At 43.0% G+C, this 16,808-nt stretch overlaps 1 protein-coding gene across 1 annotated transcript; it reads left to right on the forward strand.

Moving 5' to 3' along the window:
• The first annotated feature begins 4,971 nt into the window (after positions 1-4,971).
• ALKAL1 (ALK and LTK ligand 1) lies at positions 4,972-16,475 on the forward strand. The gene is given in 4 exon segments (XM_089899175.1): positions 4,972-5,310; positions 11,362-11,415; positions 12,860-12,940; positions 14,035-16,475. Coding segments are annotated over 4 exon segments (381 nt in total). The 5' UTR covers positions 4,972-5,144; the 3' UTR covers positions 14,115-16,475.
• The last annotated feature ends 333 nt before the right edge of the window (positions 16,476-16,808 follow it).

A 16,808-nucleotide genomic window follows, 5' to 3' on the forward strand; every position in this document is an offset into this window, starting at 1 on the left:
GAGAAAATATTTGAACAGTTTATACTTGAAAACTTCCCTAATATGGGTAAGGAAGTAGACAATCAAGTCCAAGAAACACAGAGAGTCCCATACAGGATAAATCCAAGGAGAAACACACCAAGACATATATTAATCAAACTATCAAAAATTAATACAAAGCAAAAATATTAAAAACAGCAAGGGAAACACAACAATTAACATACAAGGGAATCCCCATAAAGTTAAGAGCTGATCTTTCAGCAGAAACTCTGCAAGCCAGAAGGGAGTGGCAGGACATATTTAAAGTGATGAAAGGGAAAAACCTACAACCAAGATTACTCTACCCAGCAAGGATCTCATTCAGTTTCGATGGAGAAATTAAAACCTTTACAGACAAGAAAAAGCTAAGAGAATTTAGCACCACCAAACCAGCTCCACAACAAATGCTAAAGGAACTTTTCTAGGCAGGAAACACAAAAGAAGGAAAAGACTTACAATAACAAACCCAAAACAATTAAGAAAATGGTAATAGGAACATACATATTGATAACTACCGTAAATGTAAATGGATTAAATGCTCCAACCAAAAGACACAGACTGGCTGAACGGTTACAAAAACAAGACCCGTATATATGCTGTCTACAAGAGACCCACGTCAGACCTAGGGACACATACAGACTGAAAGCGAGGGAATGGAAAAAGATATTCCATGCAAATAGAAATCAAAAGAAAGCTGGAGTAGCAATTCTCATATCAGACAAAATAGACTTTAAAATAAACAATGTTACAAGAGACAAAGAAGGACACTACATAATGATCAAGGGATCAATCCAAAAAGAAGATATAACAATTGTAAATATTTATGCACCCAACATAGGAGCACCTCAATACATAAGACAAATGCTAACAGCCATAAAAGGGGAAATTGAGAGTAACACAATAAGAGTAGGGGACTTTAACACCCCACTTTCACCAATGGACAGATCATCAAAATGAAAATAAATAAGGAAACACAAGCTTTAAATGACACATTAAACAAGATAAACTTAATTGATATTTGTAAGACATTCCATCCAAAAACAGCAGATTACACTTTCTTCTCAAGTGCTCATGGAACATTCTCCAGGATAGATCATATCTTGGGTCACAAACCAAGCCTTGGTAAATTTAAGAAAATTGAAATCATATCAAGTATCTTTTTTGACCACAATGCTATGAGACTAGATATCAATTACAGGAAAAAATCTGTAAAAAATACAAACACATGGAGGCTAAACAATACACTACTAAATAACCAAGAGATCACTGAAGAAATCAAAGAGGAAATTTAAAAAAATACCTAGAAACAAATGACAATGAAAACGTGATGACCCAAAACCTATGGGATGCAGCAAAAGCAGTTCTAAGAGGGAAGCTTATAGTAATAGAATTCTATCTCAAGAAATAAGAAACATCTCAAATAAACAACTTAACCTTACACCTAAAGCAATTAGAGAAAGTAGAACAAAAAAAAAAAACACCCCAAAGTTAGCAGAAGGAAAGAAATCATAAAGATCAGATCAGAAATAAATGAAAAAGAAATGAAGGAAACAGTAGCAAAGATCAATAAAACTAAAAGCTGGTTCTTTGAGAAGATAAACAAAAGCGATAAACCGTTAGCCAGATGCATCAAGAAAAAAAGGGAGGAGACTCAAATCAATAGAATTAGAAATGAAAAAGGAGACATAACAACTGACACTGCAGAAATACAAATGATCATGAGAGATTACTACAAGCAACTACATGCCAATAAAATGGACAACCGGGAAAAAATGGACAAATTCTTAGAAAAGCACAACCTCCCGAGACTGAACCAGGAAGAAACAGAAAATATAAGCAGACCAATCACAAGCACTGATATTGAAGCTGTGATTAAAAATCTTCCAACAAACAAAAGCCCAGGACCAGATGGCTTCACAGGCCAATTCTATCAAACATTTAGAGAAGAGCTAATACCTATCCTTCTCAAACTCTTCCAAAATATAGCAGAGGTAGGAACACTCCCAAACTCATTCTACGAGGCTGCCATCACCCTGATACCAAAACCAGACAAAGATGCCACAAAAAAAAATAACTACAGGCCAACATCACTGATGAACATAGAAGCAAAAATCCTCAAAAAATACCAGCAAACAGAATCCAACAGCACATTAAAAGGATCATACACCATGATCAAGTGGGGTTTATCCCAGGAATGCAAGGATTCTTCAGTATATGCAAATCAATCAATGTGATACACCATATTAACAAACTGAAGGAGAAAAACCATATGATCATCTCAGTAGATGCAGAAAAAGATTTTGACAAAATTGAACACCCATTTATGATAAAAACTCTCCAGAAAGTAGGCATAGAGGGAACTTACCTCAACATAATAAAGGCCATATATGACAAACCCACAGCCAACATTGTCCTCAATGGTGAAAAACTGAAACCATTTCCACTAAGATCAGGAACAAGACACGGTTGTCCACTCTCACCGCTATTATTCAACATAGATTTGGAAATTTTAGCCACAGCAATCAGAGAAGAAAAAGAAATAAAAGGGATACAAATCAGAAAAGAAGTAAAGCTGTCACTGTTTGCAGATGACATGATACTATACATAGATGCTACCAGAAAACTACTAGAGCTAATCAATGAATTTGGTAAAGTTGCAGGATACAAAATTAATGCACAGAAATCTCTTGCATTCCTATACACTAATGATGAAAAATCTGAAAGAGAAATTAAGGAGACACTCCCATTTACCACTGCAACATAAAGATTAAAATACCTAGGAATAATCCTACCTAAGGAGACAAAAGACCTGTATGCAGAAAACTATAAGGCACTGATGAAATAATTAAAGATGATACAAACAGATGGAGAGACATACCATGTTCTTGGTTGGAAGAATAAACATTGTGAAAATGACTATACTACCCAAAGCAGTCTACAGATTCAATGCAATGCCTACCAAACTACCAATGGCAGTTTTCACAGAACTAGAACAAAAAAAAGTTCACAATTTGTATGGAAACACAAAAGACCCTGAATAGCCAAAGCAATCTTGAGAAAGAAAGATAGAGCTGGAGGAATCAGGCTCCCTGACTTCAGACTATACTACAAAGCTACAGTAATCAAGACAGTATGGTACTGGCAGAAAAACAGAAGTATAGATCAATGGAACAGGATAGAAAGCCCAGAGATAAACCCACGCACATATGGTCACCTTATCTTTGATAAAGGAGGCAAGAATATACAGTGGAGAAAAGACAGCCTCTTTAATAAGTGGTGCTGGGAAAAGTGGACAGCTACATGTAAAAGAATGAAATTAGAACACTCCCTAACACCATACACCAAAATAAACTCAAAATGGATTAAAGACCTAAATGTAAGGCCAGACACTATAAAACTCTTAGAGGAAAACATAGGCAGAACACTCTATGACATAAATCACAGCAAGATCCCTTTTGACCCACCTCCTAGAGAAATGGAAATAAAAACAAACATGAACAAATGGGACCTAATGAAACTTCAAAGCTTTTTCACAGCAAAGGAAACCATAAACAAGACGAAAAGACAACCCTCAGAATGGGAGAAAATATTTGCCAATGAATCAATGGACAAAGGATTAATCTGCAAAATGTATAAACATCTCATGCAGCTCAACATTAAAAAAACAAACAACCCAATCCATAAATGGGCAGAAGACCTAAATAGACATTTCTCCAAAGAAGACATACAGAAAGAAAGAAAGAGAGAGAGAAAGAAAGAAAAAGAAAAAAGCTCTGCACAGCAAAGGAAACCATCCAAAAAACTGAAAAGGCAAGCCACTAAATGGGAGAAAATATTTGCAAACTATCTATCTGTTAAGGGGTTAATATCCAAAATATATTAAAAACACACACAATTCAAGACCAAAAAACCCCCTAAACAACCTGATTAAAAAATGGGCAGGGGAACTGAATAGACATTTTCCCAAAGGAGGCACACAAATGGCCAACAGATACATGAAAAGATGCTCAATGTCACTAACCATCTGGGAAATGCAAATCAAAACCGCAGTGAGATATCATCTCACACTTGTTCGTATGGCTGTGATCAAAAAGACAAAAAATAGTTAAGCATTGGTGAGCATGCAGAGAAAGGGGAATCCTTGTGCACAGTTGGTTCAAAATTAGTGCAGCCACCATGGAAAACAGAACTACCATATGATCCCGCAGCCTCGCTTCTGGGTTTATAGCCAAAGGAACTGAAACCGTATCTCAAAGAGATTTGTGCACTCCCATATTCATGACAGCATTATTTACAATAGCCAAGGTACGGAACCTCCTAAGTGTCAGTCAACAACCGATGAATGGATAAAGAAGACGTCACATACACACACACTGGAATACTACTCAGCCATGAGAAAGAAGGAAATCCTGCCGTTTGTGACAACTTGCATGAACCTGGAGGGCATTATGCTAAGTGGAATAAGCCAGACAGGACAAATACCGCATGATATCACTTACATATGGAATTTTTTAAAAGTCAAATTGATAGAAACAGAGTAGAAAAGTGGTCGACTGGGCTGGGGAAACAGAGAGGCTAGTAAAAGGACAGACTTTCAGCCAGAAGGTAATATGGTCTGAGGGTGTTTTTCCCTGACGGATAAGTTGATGGGGAGTCCCTGCCCCAGGGTCGTTTCTATACCCTTCTTCCGCCAGCTCCGAGCTGGGGGCGGGGCGAGGGGCTGGGGGCGGGGCTCGAGCTCAGGGGACCCGCACCTTCCCTCCCAGCAGCTGCGTCTCCGCCGCCGCGCGCCGCTACCGCGCCGCTCCCCTCGGTCCCGACCGCGAAGTTGGTTCTCTCGATCCCCGTGGGCTGGACGGGGCGGCGAGCAGAGCCGGCCTTGCGCGGGGAGCCCGGACACCCGCAGAGCCGAGGCGGGGCCGTCGGGGAGGCCGCGCGGACCTGTGAGCATCTGCGCGCTGGGCCTCGCCCAGGTCCCCGGGGCAGCCGCGCGTCCCCGCCCGTGTCCTCGTCCTGCGTCCCTCCCCGAGGCGCGCAGGTGTCGCCCGCCGTCCGTCTTCGGGGCGCGGACCCTCCGCCGCCGCCCGAGACCCGCCTGATCTCCCTCCGGCCGCTCCCGCGCGCCCATGCGACCGGCGAGGCCAAGCGCCTGGCTGCCCGCGCTGCTGCTGCTGGCGCTGGTCCTGTCGCCGCGCGGGCCCCAGGGGAGGCCCGGGGGCCGCAGGGGCGCGCGCGTCGCGGGCGAGGAGCCAAAACCCTGGCTGTCGCTCCCCGCGGCCTCCCGGAGCGCAGGTAAGCAGCCCCGCGCCCGCGGCCCCGTGCGCCGAGCCCAGGGCGGGAGGACTCGTGCGGCCGGGAGAGGCGCGCGCTCCGGGCGGCCTGGCTCGCGCACCGCGGGAACAGGCCGGCAGCGCTCGCCGCCGACGGCGGGCGCTCGGGGAAAGAGGCAATGAGCTGGTGAGACGTACCGCAGCCGAGACGTTAAGTATCCAGAAACCCATCTGGCGGAGGAACCGGCTCGATGTGCCTCTTCCCCGTGAGAGAGGCCGGGCCTCGGAAGCGGGGGCCCGGAGCCCGAGGACATGCGCTTCAGTCCCAGCGGCCGAGGCGGGGCGGACAGGTTAGCACCTGGCGGCGCCTCTTTCCGGGCCAGCCCGGGTTTGGGGATTGGGCCAGGGTCCTGGCGTCGCGCGCCGGGACGCCCCTTTGCGCCCCCCTGGAGCTGGCGCAGGGCCTGGCTAGCTGAGCAGGCTCCACCCGCCGCCGCGGCTCCCGGATCAGCTCTGCGCGCCCAGGTTCCTGGCGCTTCGCTAACCAACGAGTGGTGGGGATGAGAAAAGGGAGAAAAAGTAGCCGACACGAGGGGTCCTGAGACACCCCAAGGCGGCGAGGACGGCGGCCGAACGAGGAGTAGACTTGAGAAGCCCGGGGCGAAGCGGCCCGACGGGGCGGCGGGGTTGCGGCTCGCTTAGGGCAGGAAGGCCGGGGCGCGGCAGGAGGAGGGAGCCGCTCAGGCGTGCCTCTGCTGGGAGCCCGCGCACCTGAGGAGCGAGGACGCGCTGGCCGCCCAGCCCGGCAGCAGTAGGCGCCCCTCCCCGGGGGCCTCCCCCCCGGCACCCAATGGCTGAGGTCGCAGCCCACGGCAGCCTTGCTGTCATCTCCTCGCTCTTCTGCCTCTTACTTCACTTTGAACAAAGCAGAGAGGGGTTTCTTAGGACCGTTTTTCTTTCATGATAGTTATGATATAAATATATACACATTCACTGCACAAATTTTCATCCAGTACTTGCTGCGTGCCAGTCACCATGCAGAGGCCGAGGCCACCCAGGGGAGCAGGCAGTCAGGTGTCTGCGCTCTGACGGCACGTTCTAGGTGGGGAGGCGGGGAGGCTGGCGCGCAGGTAGACCCAAAGAGGAGGCCAGTGACGGACTGAAGGGGAGGCAGGGGATGGAGAAGGTCCAGGAAGCTGAGACAGGAGGACCCAGGGCTGGGCAGGGCTTTCCAGCGTGGTGGGGACACACAGGGCTTTCCCGGAGGGGAGCTGGGCAGGGATGGTGACCACCGCAGTGATGCAGTGACAGCACCACACCCTTCGCATCCTCGGACTTGCAACTTCTTGGCCCCAACGTTTATCTCGGAATGGAATGTCACTGTGGAAAGTAAAAGAGTGGAAGAAAGTCTCCAACTACTGAACATTTGTGGTAACATTAATTCAGACCTGTGTCATTGAAGTTTAACAGATCTTTTCTCTGTAAAAGGCTGAAGCTTTACCGAAGTGAGTTTCTAGGGAGAAAGAATATTTTATTAAAAGTTAAAATGTAAGTGGCAACAATCCGAAGTTTAAAAAAACAACACAGCCCAGCAGAGCGTGATCTGTGCACCACATCGGTTGCTTTCTCCAGCTGTTTGTGATGTAGTCTTTGGATGACGTGAGGAGGAAGGGTGACTCTTTACATACGTATCTGAGTCTGTGAAAGTGAAGGGGACACTCGGACATGGGTCAGGGACCAACAAGGACGTGAGCTGGCCCTATCCAGGTGGTCCTCACAGGCACACTCGGGTGTGGCGGGGTTCACAGCTCATTCAGGAGGAAACATCTCCCAGGCTCTGGAGGCTAAGGACTGTCATCCCTGCCAGGTACCTCGGGAATTCTGACCCCGTGATTCTGCGACATAGTAAACACCATCAACCGGGCCTTCGCATGCGCTCTGGGCTCTGAAACCCTTGCTGCACCTGCGGCTGCGGTGCCTCCCTTTTCTGTAGGTCAACGGCTTCCCTAAACACTCCCGTGAGGCTCGAGGTGCAGGGATCGGTCCATGTAGGGGAAGCAGTAAGTGGGGAAGCCTCGGGTGAGAGGGTGACCAGTGAGGATGCCGTTAGAACTGGAGGGGGGCACTGGGAAGGAGGAGATGCGAGAGGTAGGTACCCATCACCCTCAGGATTCACCATCCCCGGCCCCCCTTCCTCCCCGCCCCATGCATTGTTCACGTATCACCCGTCCATCAGTTCATCTAGCCACTCACAGCACACACCTGACGTGCTCTGATGGGCGTGGGAATACGAAGTTAACCAACATTATTGACTCGTGCTGAAGGAGCTCAGGTTAATGACCAAACCCCACTCCCCATGTCTCTACAATCTGATCCTTCCTTTTTATCGTCCTGCCCATCGCCCTGGTTCAAGCCTCAGGACAATGTCACACTGTCTCCCTAACTCGGGTAGCGCCCCCTGCTGGGCTGCCTCATTGGGCTAAGCATGGAAAGTGTGTTTTCATAACCTGTATCCCTTCTCCCCTCTGTTGTCTGACCATCACACCAGCAGAATGGAGCAAAGAATCGTTCCCAGAACTCTGCAAAAGAAAGGGAGCACTGCGGTACTCGTCACTGAAATGAAAACAGAGTCAGATGTCTGAGAAGTGGCAGCGGTGGGGCTGGAGAGGGGGGTTGGAGGAATTTGGGACAGAGAAGGAATTGGTGTGAAATTCGGGAGATGGAAGTATAAGGGGGACCTTTAGAAAGTTTTGATGGAAAAGCTTTGCCTTTTCAAGAGATGTCACTGAACATTTACATTCTTCTGCAGGCTTCATGGAATCAGATTTGTGTTGCTGGGTTGTTTTGGTTTTGTTTGTTTTTAATGTAAAACCTTGCTGTCAATGAGGCTTAAGGCAGGAATGTGAAGACCATTTTGGAGAGGTTCTTACAAACAATTACAAATGAATATTCTTTTTTGAGATTAATACATCATTTTAATTGTATTTTTAAATTTTTTTAATTAAAAAAATTTTTTTTGCGGTATGCGGGCCTCTCACTGTCGTGGCCTCTCCCGTTGCGGAGCACAGGCTCCGGACGCGCAGGCTCAGCGGCCAGGGCTCACGGGCCCAGCCGCTCCGCGGCACGTGGGATCTTCCCGGACCGGGCCACGAACCCGTGTCCCCTGCATCGGCAGGCGGACTCTCAACCACTGCGCCACCAGGGAAGCCCCTTTGCTCATTTTTAACAAGAAGTAGGTACAAGAGATAAGCTTGCCAACATTATATACATAATATGCAAGTCTGTTCCTTTAAAAATATGTTATTGTAAACTTAAAATTGTTGAGGGTGGCAGATGGTAACTGTTTTGGTTAAATGAAAACTAGAAATTTTCATAAGTTGGACGAATGAGATGATAGGTTATTCAAGTTGATCCAGGATAATCATCAAGCATTACCTAGGGATCCTTTTATTTATTTTAACTATTTATTTATTTACGGCTGCGTTGGGTCTTCGTTGCGGTGCGTGGGCTTCTCATTGCGGTGGCTTCTCTTGTTGTGGAGCACAGGCTCTAGACACGCGGGCTTCAGTAGTTGCAGCACGCGGGCTCTAGAACACAGGCTCAGTAGTTGTGGCACACGGACTTAGTTGCTCCACGGCATGTGGGATCTTCCCGGACCAGGGCTCGAACCCGTGTCCCCTGCATTGGCAGGCGGATTCTTAACCACTGTGCCACCAGAGAAGTCCTGGGATCCTTTTATTTTCAATCCATGTGTACATGTAATCTATACTGTTGTCCTTAGATACCAGAGGGGTAAAGCCTACATTCTATTCTTGTGCCATCCAGCATGGTAGCCACTGGGTACCTATGAGTACTGAACACTTGCAGTGTGGCTGGTCCAAACTGAGGTGTGCTGTGATTGTAAAATACACCTTGGGTTTTGAAAACTTAGTATAAAAAATGTAGACTATCTTACTAGTAATTTAAAAATATTGATTACATATTGAAAGGATATTTTGGATATAATGGATTAAATAAAGTATTAATTTAATTAAAATTAATTTTAATTTTTCAACTTTTTTTTTACTTTTTAAAATGTGGCTACTAAAAATTTTTAATTACATATGTGGCTCCCATTTCTATAATGGAAGCCGATTGTTAAGACTGTTTTCCGTCAGAGCTCAATCGTCTAATTTTTTGTTGGGGGTAGTTCTCTCTTATTCAGTTCTTCATTTAATATTTTGTTGATCGAAAGTTATCACCAGGGCATCTAATCCCTAAATACAGATTCATTTTCAATTAACTAGTTGCTTATTGAAAAATGAAAACAGATTTACGTTGAAAAAAGTTAAAGTTGGACTTCTCTGGTGGTGCAGTGATTAAGAATCCGCCTGCCAATGCAGGGGACAAGGGTTGGAGCCCTGGTCCGGGAAGATCCCACATGCCGCAGAGCAACAAAGCCCGTGTGCTACAACTACTGAGCTTGCGTTCTAGAGCCCACGAGCCACAACTACTGAGCCCGCGAGCCACAACTACTGAGCCCCCATGCCACAACTACTGAGCCTGCACTCTAGAGCCCATGCTCTGCAACAAGAGAAGCCACTGCACTGAGAAGCCCGTGCACTGCAACAAAGAGTAGCCCCTGCTCGCCACAGCTAGAGAAAGCCCGCGTGCAGCAACCAAGACCCAACGCAGCCAAAAATAAATTAATTTTTTAAAAAATGTTAATGAAAAGAGTATGCACTGAAAAATCTCTCTTCCCTCCCACCCTCAGAATCCTTGTCGCTGTTGCCTCTCTGCAGACAATCACCATTTTAGCTGAATACAAATAGGATGCTACAGAGCAGGCACTGGCAACCTTTCTCTATTTCAAACATTTTTAAAATATTTGGGGCTTGGTGGGCCATACAATCTCTGCAACAATGTCTTGCCCCTGCATCGTAGCATGAAAGCAGGCGTAGGCCACACGTAAATAATGAGCATGGCTGTGGTCCAATAAAACTTTATTTACAGTAACAGGCGTGGGGCAGGATGAGTCCTGAGGGCAGTTTGCTAACCCCTCCACAGGCCAGCGCTGTTCGACACATGCACGATAACTTCTCTGTAAACCTTTTATCTCATCTCTGCATCTACTCTCGCCCCTCCGTACCAGACATGATGATCTTCAAAAATGAAGCTTGATGGTATCACTCCCTTGCCTAAAAATCCTTGCCTTCTCCTCACCCTTAGACAAAGTTTATAAAGATGGTGAGCATCCTCACTTCACCTCTCCCTGTCACCCTGGCCAGGGCTGGACATACAGACTTGGAGTCAGCTGCATGAACAACCACAAGCTCATGTGTTTAGTGCTTGTCATTATAGTCTACCTGTAAGGATACTAAAACTTTTTTATTGAGGCAAAATTGACATACAACATTACCTTGGTTTCAGGCGTACAACATAATGATTCGATATTTGTATACGTTGTAAAATGATCACCACGAGAAGTCTGGTTACCATCCGTCACCGCACAGTTAACTTTCAGGGTTTACCCTTGGCACCATTCTAATGTGCTCCACAGTATTACTGACTATATCCTCATGCTGTCCATCGCACCCCCATGACTTATTTATTTTATAACCAGAGGTCGGTACCTCTTGACCTCCTTCGTCACCTATTCTGCTTCCTCCCCAATGCCCCTCCCCTCTGGCAACTACTGTTCTGTTCTCTGTTTCTGTGAACCTAGTTTTGTTTGTTCATTTGTTTTGTTTCTTAGATTCCACATGGAAGTGGAATCATATAGTATTTGTCTTTCCTGTCTGATTTGTTTCACTTAACGTAATTCCCTCTAGGTCCATCCATGTTGTCACAAATGGCAGGGTATCATTCTTTCTTGTGGCTGAGTGCTATTCTGTTGTATACATATATACCACATTCAGTCATCCATGAGTGAACAGTGAACAAGCACTTAGGCTGCTTCCGTATCCTGGCTATTGTAAATAGTGCTGCAGTGAACATGGGGGTGCAGATATCCTTCTGAGTTAGTGTTTATAAGAATATTTTTTAATGATGGAAATGCATTCAAGAAATTCTAAAGTTTTTTTTTTCTTTTCAGAAATATTCCCAAGAGATTTGAACTTAAAAGACAAATTCATAAAGCATTTCACAGGTAGGCATGAACTTTATCAGTGATTCAATTAAAAAGATTGGATCACATTACTCCATGAGGCATTGAGGACATGAAAATAAATGTCTGTTAGAGGCTCACAGTCCTGTCAGGGAGGTAGGCAAATGCTACTAGCTTGTTTTAATGGTGATGGGAACCAGATCTGGGTGAATGATAGAAGTGTAAACAGAATTTTAGGGAGACACAGGAAGTGGACGGTTTTGCCGAGAACTACCAGAAAAGGCTGTCGTGGACACAATATATAAGCTGGGCTCTAAGGATGAATAGGGTTTTCCCGGATGAGAGAGGCATCCTGGTCAGAAGCAATCCTTTGGACACACGGTGTGGTTTGGGGCAGGACCGGGCGGCCAGTTTAGGCAAGGGTGTGTGTGGCCACTGGGCAGAGTGTGGCTGGAAGGCAGGTGGAGTTGTACTGCGATGAGTCCTCCGTGGTGTGCTAGGGATTTAGCTGTGCTCCCAGCCGGCGACACAGAGGAAGTGTTTCTCACAGGGCAGAGCAGATTCCCTTCATATGTCACATGGTAAGCACCGGTGGCTTTCTCTCCCACGACACTCCTTGGTTCTTCGAATCAGTTTGGTGAATCATTACATCCTGTGTCCCATGTTCTAGCAAATCACTTAATTCGAAGTGTGCACCCTGACCTTTACTCTGTTCCTAGTCGTTCCCCCGCCTTTCCCTGTTTTACATCTCAGGCCAATAAGCTGGGAAAGATGTGGGTTCCCCCTTGACCAAAGCCCAGGGCCACCTTGTTAATTAACTTTGGAACGAGGGGGTGAAGGCCCTCCTGAGGCACCGGGAAGTGTAAGAAATTTCCTGATGTTTCTAGAACCCTGGTAGTGGCACTGTGAGCTCCCCTACTTCTACCACTTCCATAAAAAGCAGACTCCAGATGTAGGGATGAATTTTGGTGAGGACTGTCTTGGGTTTGTGGGGAAAATAAGGGAAGTCTCAAGACCCTGTCCACCTTACAGTGGTCCTTGACACAACTCACTCTAAGTAGAAAATGGAATAAATGTCTCTGCATAAAAACATTCATTCCTATTAAATAAAATGAAGAACAGAAAGTGGAGACCGTGTATATTTATTTTTTATTCTTTCACATCCGCTTGATTTGCTCTCTGCAGATTTTTTGTTTTTCTGTCTAGAGCTTTTCCCTCTTACTTATTCTGAGGAGTTCTCCTGAAATCGACTTATGTTCCATTATGTGAGATGTTGAGAATGTGGAGTGAATTTCGATCATTTTTCACAGGTTACACCTCACTGCCTGCCCCAGAGTCTGGGGGAGGAGACGTGCCCCCAGGCAAGGTCTTTTAAGGGCATGGAAAGATGTAAACCAGTTATATTATCTCTATCCATAAAGCGCTGGCAGATTTGATTGGAAAACACACCTATGTGTATCGTAAGCATTCTTTTCCTGTCCAATAGGGCCGGTCACGTTTTCAGCCGAGTGTAGCAAACATTTCCACAGGCTCTACCACAACACCAGGGATTGCTCAACACCAGCTTGTAAGTAACTTGGGTCATTTTTGTCCTTTTTAAAAAATCTTTATCCAACAGTAAATGCACGTGATTTTAAACTTCAGCTGTCTGTGAGTGGGAAATAATAGACTAAACATTGTATGACGTGCTGTTTATAATATTGACGGTGCTTAAATTTAAGGTGCGTGCGTTCTGTTGACACCGTGAGGAATGAAACCACATTCTAACTGGGACTATTTCAGACAGATCTGAAAATAGCCACATTTCCTTAAGGACCACAATGTCTGTCAGGATTTATCATTTGATAAATGATAAACCTTTTATCATTTATCAAATTCCTTGGCATAAAGAAGGCACTCTCTTATATAAATGGAAAAAAAAAAAAGATGACCATGAAGTGTAAGTCAAAATTTCCCCCTAAGTCTTTACAAGTAGTTTCGTATCGCATCATTTCTATGCTGAGTGACAGACTTTTCTGAATAACGGTAGCGTGCGTTTTAAAGGTTGCCTAAAGAATTCGTTGGGATTCTGAAGTTACTGAACTAACATTATATTTAAACGCTCCCCTTTAAACTGCCCAAATCATCATTAAGTGTGGCAACTCAGTTGGCTAATTTTAAATTCCTTTCGAAATCTAAACTTTCCTTTCAAAGAAAATGAACTTTAAACGTTTCGTATTTTTTTAAACTAAATTGGTCATCTTGAGGGATATTTAATTTTACTTGGGATGTTCAGTCAGAGTTGTTATGATTTTTTCAAAAACTACTTGTGTTTGATGACTAGAGAAAATGAACCTCGTTGGCATCTAGGCAGAATGACTAAGCGGTAGCACAGCATATGGTGGAGAAACTCTGGGCTTTGGAATGAAACTGCTTACTAGCTATGAGACTCTTAACATTTTGAGGCTGTTTTCCCATCTCTGAAGTGAAGATGACAGTGACATCTTAGCTGCTTACATCATCAGGAGAATCAATGAGAAAATCCAGGTTAAGTACTTGCTATATTAGATGTTTATTAAATTATGGCTATCATTATTAAGAATTAGCGGCAATAACTTAACATGGTTTTCCCCACATTTGTAGTAACCATGTACACAATTTACTTTTAAATGTTTCTCCTAGATTACAAAAGATGTGCTAGATTGCTCAAAAGATTAGCAGTGAGTCCTCTGTGCTCACAGGCATAGAAGACCTACGTGTGAGTATGTATTTATTAATTTTTCTTATTCTGTTTAACAGCCTGACTCTCTTAAGAAATTTTGAACAATTTAAAAAGCCCAGGAAGCTGATTTTAGCACCACCAAATAAATTTAACCTGTGGATTTTCCACTTAGTGTTAAAGCTTGGTCTAAATGGTTTATTGAATTAATAAAAAAAGTCCTCAACAGTGATTGAATTAATAGAAACAGCTTTTTGGCAGCCTTACGAGTCCTCAGTGATTTTTTAAAATATTTGAACATTTGATGTTATGTCATTATTGTGCAGAAACCGTATGCATATACACATTAGATGAACAAAACTACTTAAAGGTCTACCTTTTTTTTAACTGGTCAAAGTATAATAAAAGTAGATATAATAAAAGTAGGGCCCTAAAGTTTTGATTTATGCTATATAGGCTATAATAAGAGAGGAAGTATTAGAAGAACAGAAGAAAAAGCAAACAATCAAACATATAGTGAACATGTAAGCATTTTGCCAGAGTGAAATTAAGTCAGAATTTTCATTCTGGCTAAATGACCCTTGGAACCCTAGGGCAATAAAGTATTTGTATGACCTAGATAAATCAAAAGCAAATTCTCACATTTATTTACAAAAGTAGAGTCTATACAAAAGACTGAAGGGCGTTCATTTCTTTGCAAATACCTTTCTAATCAGGGGTTCTTTCTGGTGTAGTACAGAGTCAACATTTGGGGGCTGGGAGCGGGGAAGGGGGGTGTCGTCAGCGTTCCAGTACCCCGGACAAGTCCCTTTTAAAGTTCCTCAGCTTTCTAGGGTGGAAATCAAAGTCTGGAGAACCTGTAGTCTGGAAGTATCTGTGAATATCTCAATCTGGCCAATGTAACTTAATTTATCCCAGTAACTGCATGGGGATGTGATAGGATCTGATAGGTTTGCTGTGACAATTACTGAGACAATTCCGGCCTATTGTTGATGTTGCTTTTCTTATTCTTATTGAAAAAGCAATTATAAATTCATAATAATAATTGGCACTCAATTCTGCATATTTAAATTTACTGAACTAAAAATTTTCCCTTTTTTTTTAGATTAAGAAAATGAGATCATTTCAGTGTTCAGTGGCAAGATATTCAAATCAGTTACTCTCATCCCATCTCAAACCTTTTGAATAATGCAAAACAAGAATAAATCAAGAAAACTCATTAGGCTCTTGAAGTGACCTAAGTCAAGCCATGTTTAAAAAGGAAATCAATCAATCAATCAAGCCACGTTTATCTTGTTCTTTGTTTTGATATATTTTATCCGAATGAGTAAATGTACGTAAAGTCCAAAAAGCAACCTAATAACTGGAAAACTTCTCGAAAAAACAAGTACTGTATTATAATTTAAAATATCTTACGCAAACTTACATTCTCCTGGGACAAGATTCATAGAGGACAGACCTGATAAACAGGCCCCTTTAAAATTGCAGAGCTTGGAGATTTAGTGAGTTTTATTCTGGAGGAGTCATCTCTGATAGTATCTGTTTCCAAGTATTTAACAAGGAATTCGAGTATTACAGATGAATAAATTTTAGGAATATTTTTGAGTTATTTAGGTGATGTCAAGTTCACTTTTTGGCTTATGCAGATATCTTAAAACATTAACGGTGGAAGTCATCATTTAAACTTTCTAAAAGTACCGATCAATCCCCTCCACATACACATTCATCTACATTCTCAGGATTTGACTGTAAATTAAAAGTCCACAGATTCTTTAAACAAAATAAAATAAAGTATAACTATATTAAAACTATGCATATGTTTAAATATGTTAAAAACCAGGTCATAAATGACATTTTTCTTCTTCCCTCCCACAGGTATTTCTTAAGAACGTAAATCTAATTCGAAGGAAAAATAGTACCTGGAATCGTACTAACTGTAAAAAAGAGATAAACTTCTAATTTTATGGTGTATTAAGATGAGTAAAATAAGAGACTTCTCAGAAATAACTGGTGAGCTGTGTCCTAGCATAGGATGCGATCTTCCTTGGTTTATTTTGGTGTATATGGTAATTTGAAATTTTTTAATACAAAGTTTAATTCACATATTGCAAATAGAATATTAAAATTTATGCTATTCTACTTTATTTTTGCTATATATATTATTTTCTTGTATGGTTAACATTCCATAGATGTATGAATTATATATTTAATTATGTAAATTATGTCTGAGCATGCCAAAGAGAAATGATATTTTCGATATGATTTTTTGTAACATGTTTGTTGAATAATCATGTACACGGTCCCCTTTTATAATTCTAATTTAATAATATTTAATACATTTATTCAGAATTTGTTACTTTTATTTGCATTCATCTGAAACGTGAATTTTGTTCAAACTGAAATATGAAAAGCTGTGTTTTTTTGAATTAAAGACATTTGTAGCAGAGCTCATACTATTGAAATAAGATTACCATATACGTATACATGTGTAAATATTCATTTTCTGAACTGATAGCTGAGATCCTGAGACCATTTATGTCTTTTTGAACTTGGAGCATATGGTATTGCCTTAAATAAGGAGAAGTCCAAATGAACTTGGTGGGGAGAAGAATGTGTGGGCACCTGGGAGCTCTGTTTAGAAAATAACAACACGCCTGACGCATTTAATCAGTTTCGTTTAAAAACAGTGATGTAAAAATGAGAAACCTAAACAAAATAATAGGAAACCCCACCCTTT

The sequence above is a fragment of the Delphinapterus leucas genome, chromosome 17 (genome assembly GCF_059928025.1).
Source record: "Delphinapterus leucas isolate spDelLeu-1000000601 "Yukka" chromosome 17, BTC_Dleu_Yukka2, whole genome shotgun sequence".
Taxonomy (NCBI): Eukaryota; Metazoa; Chordata; class Mammalia; order Artiodactyla; family Monodontidae; genus Delphinapterus; species Delphinapterus leucas.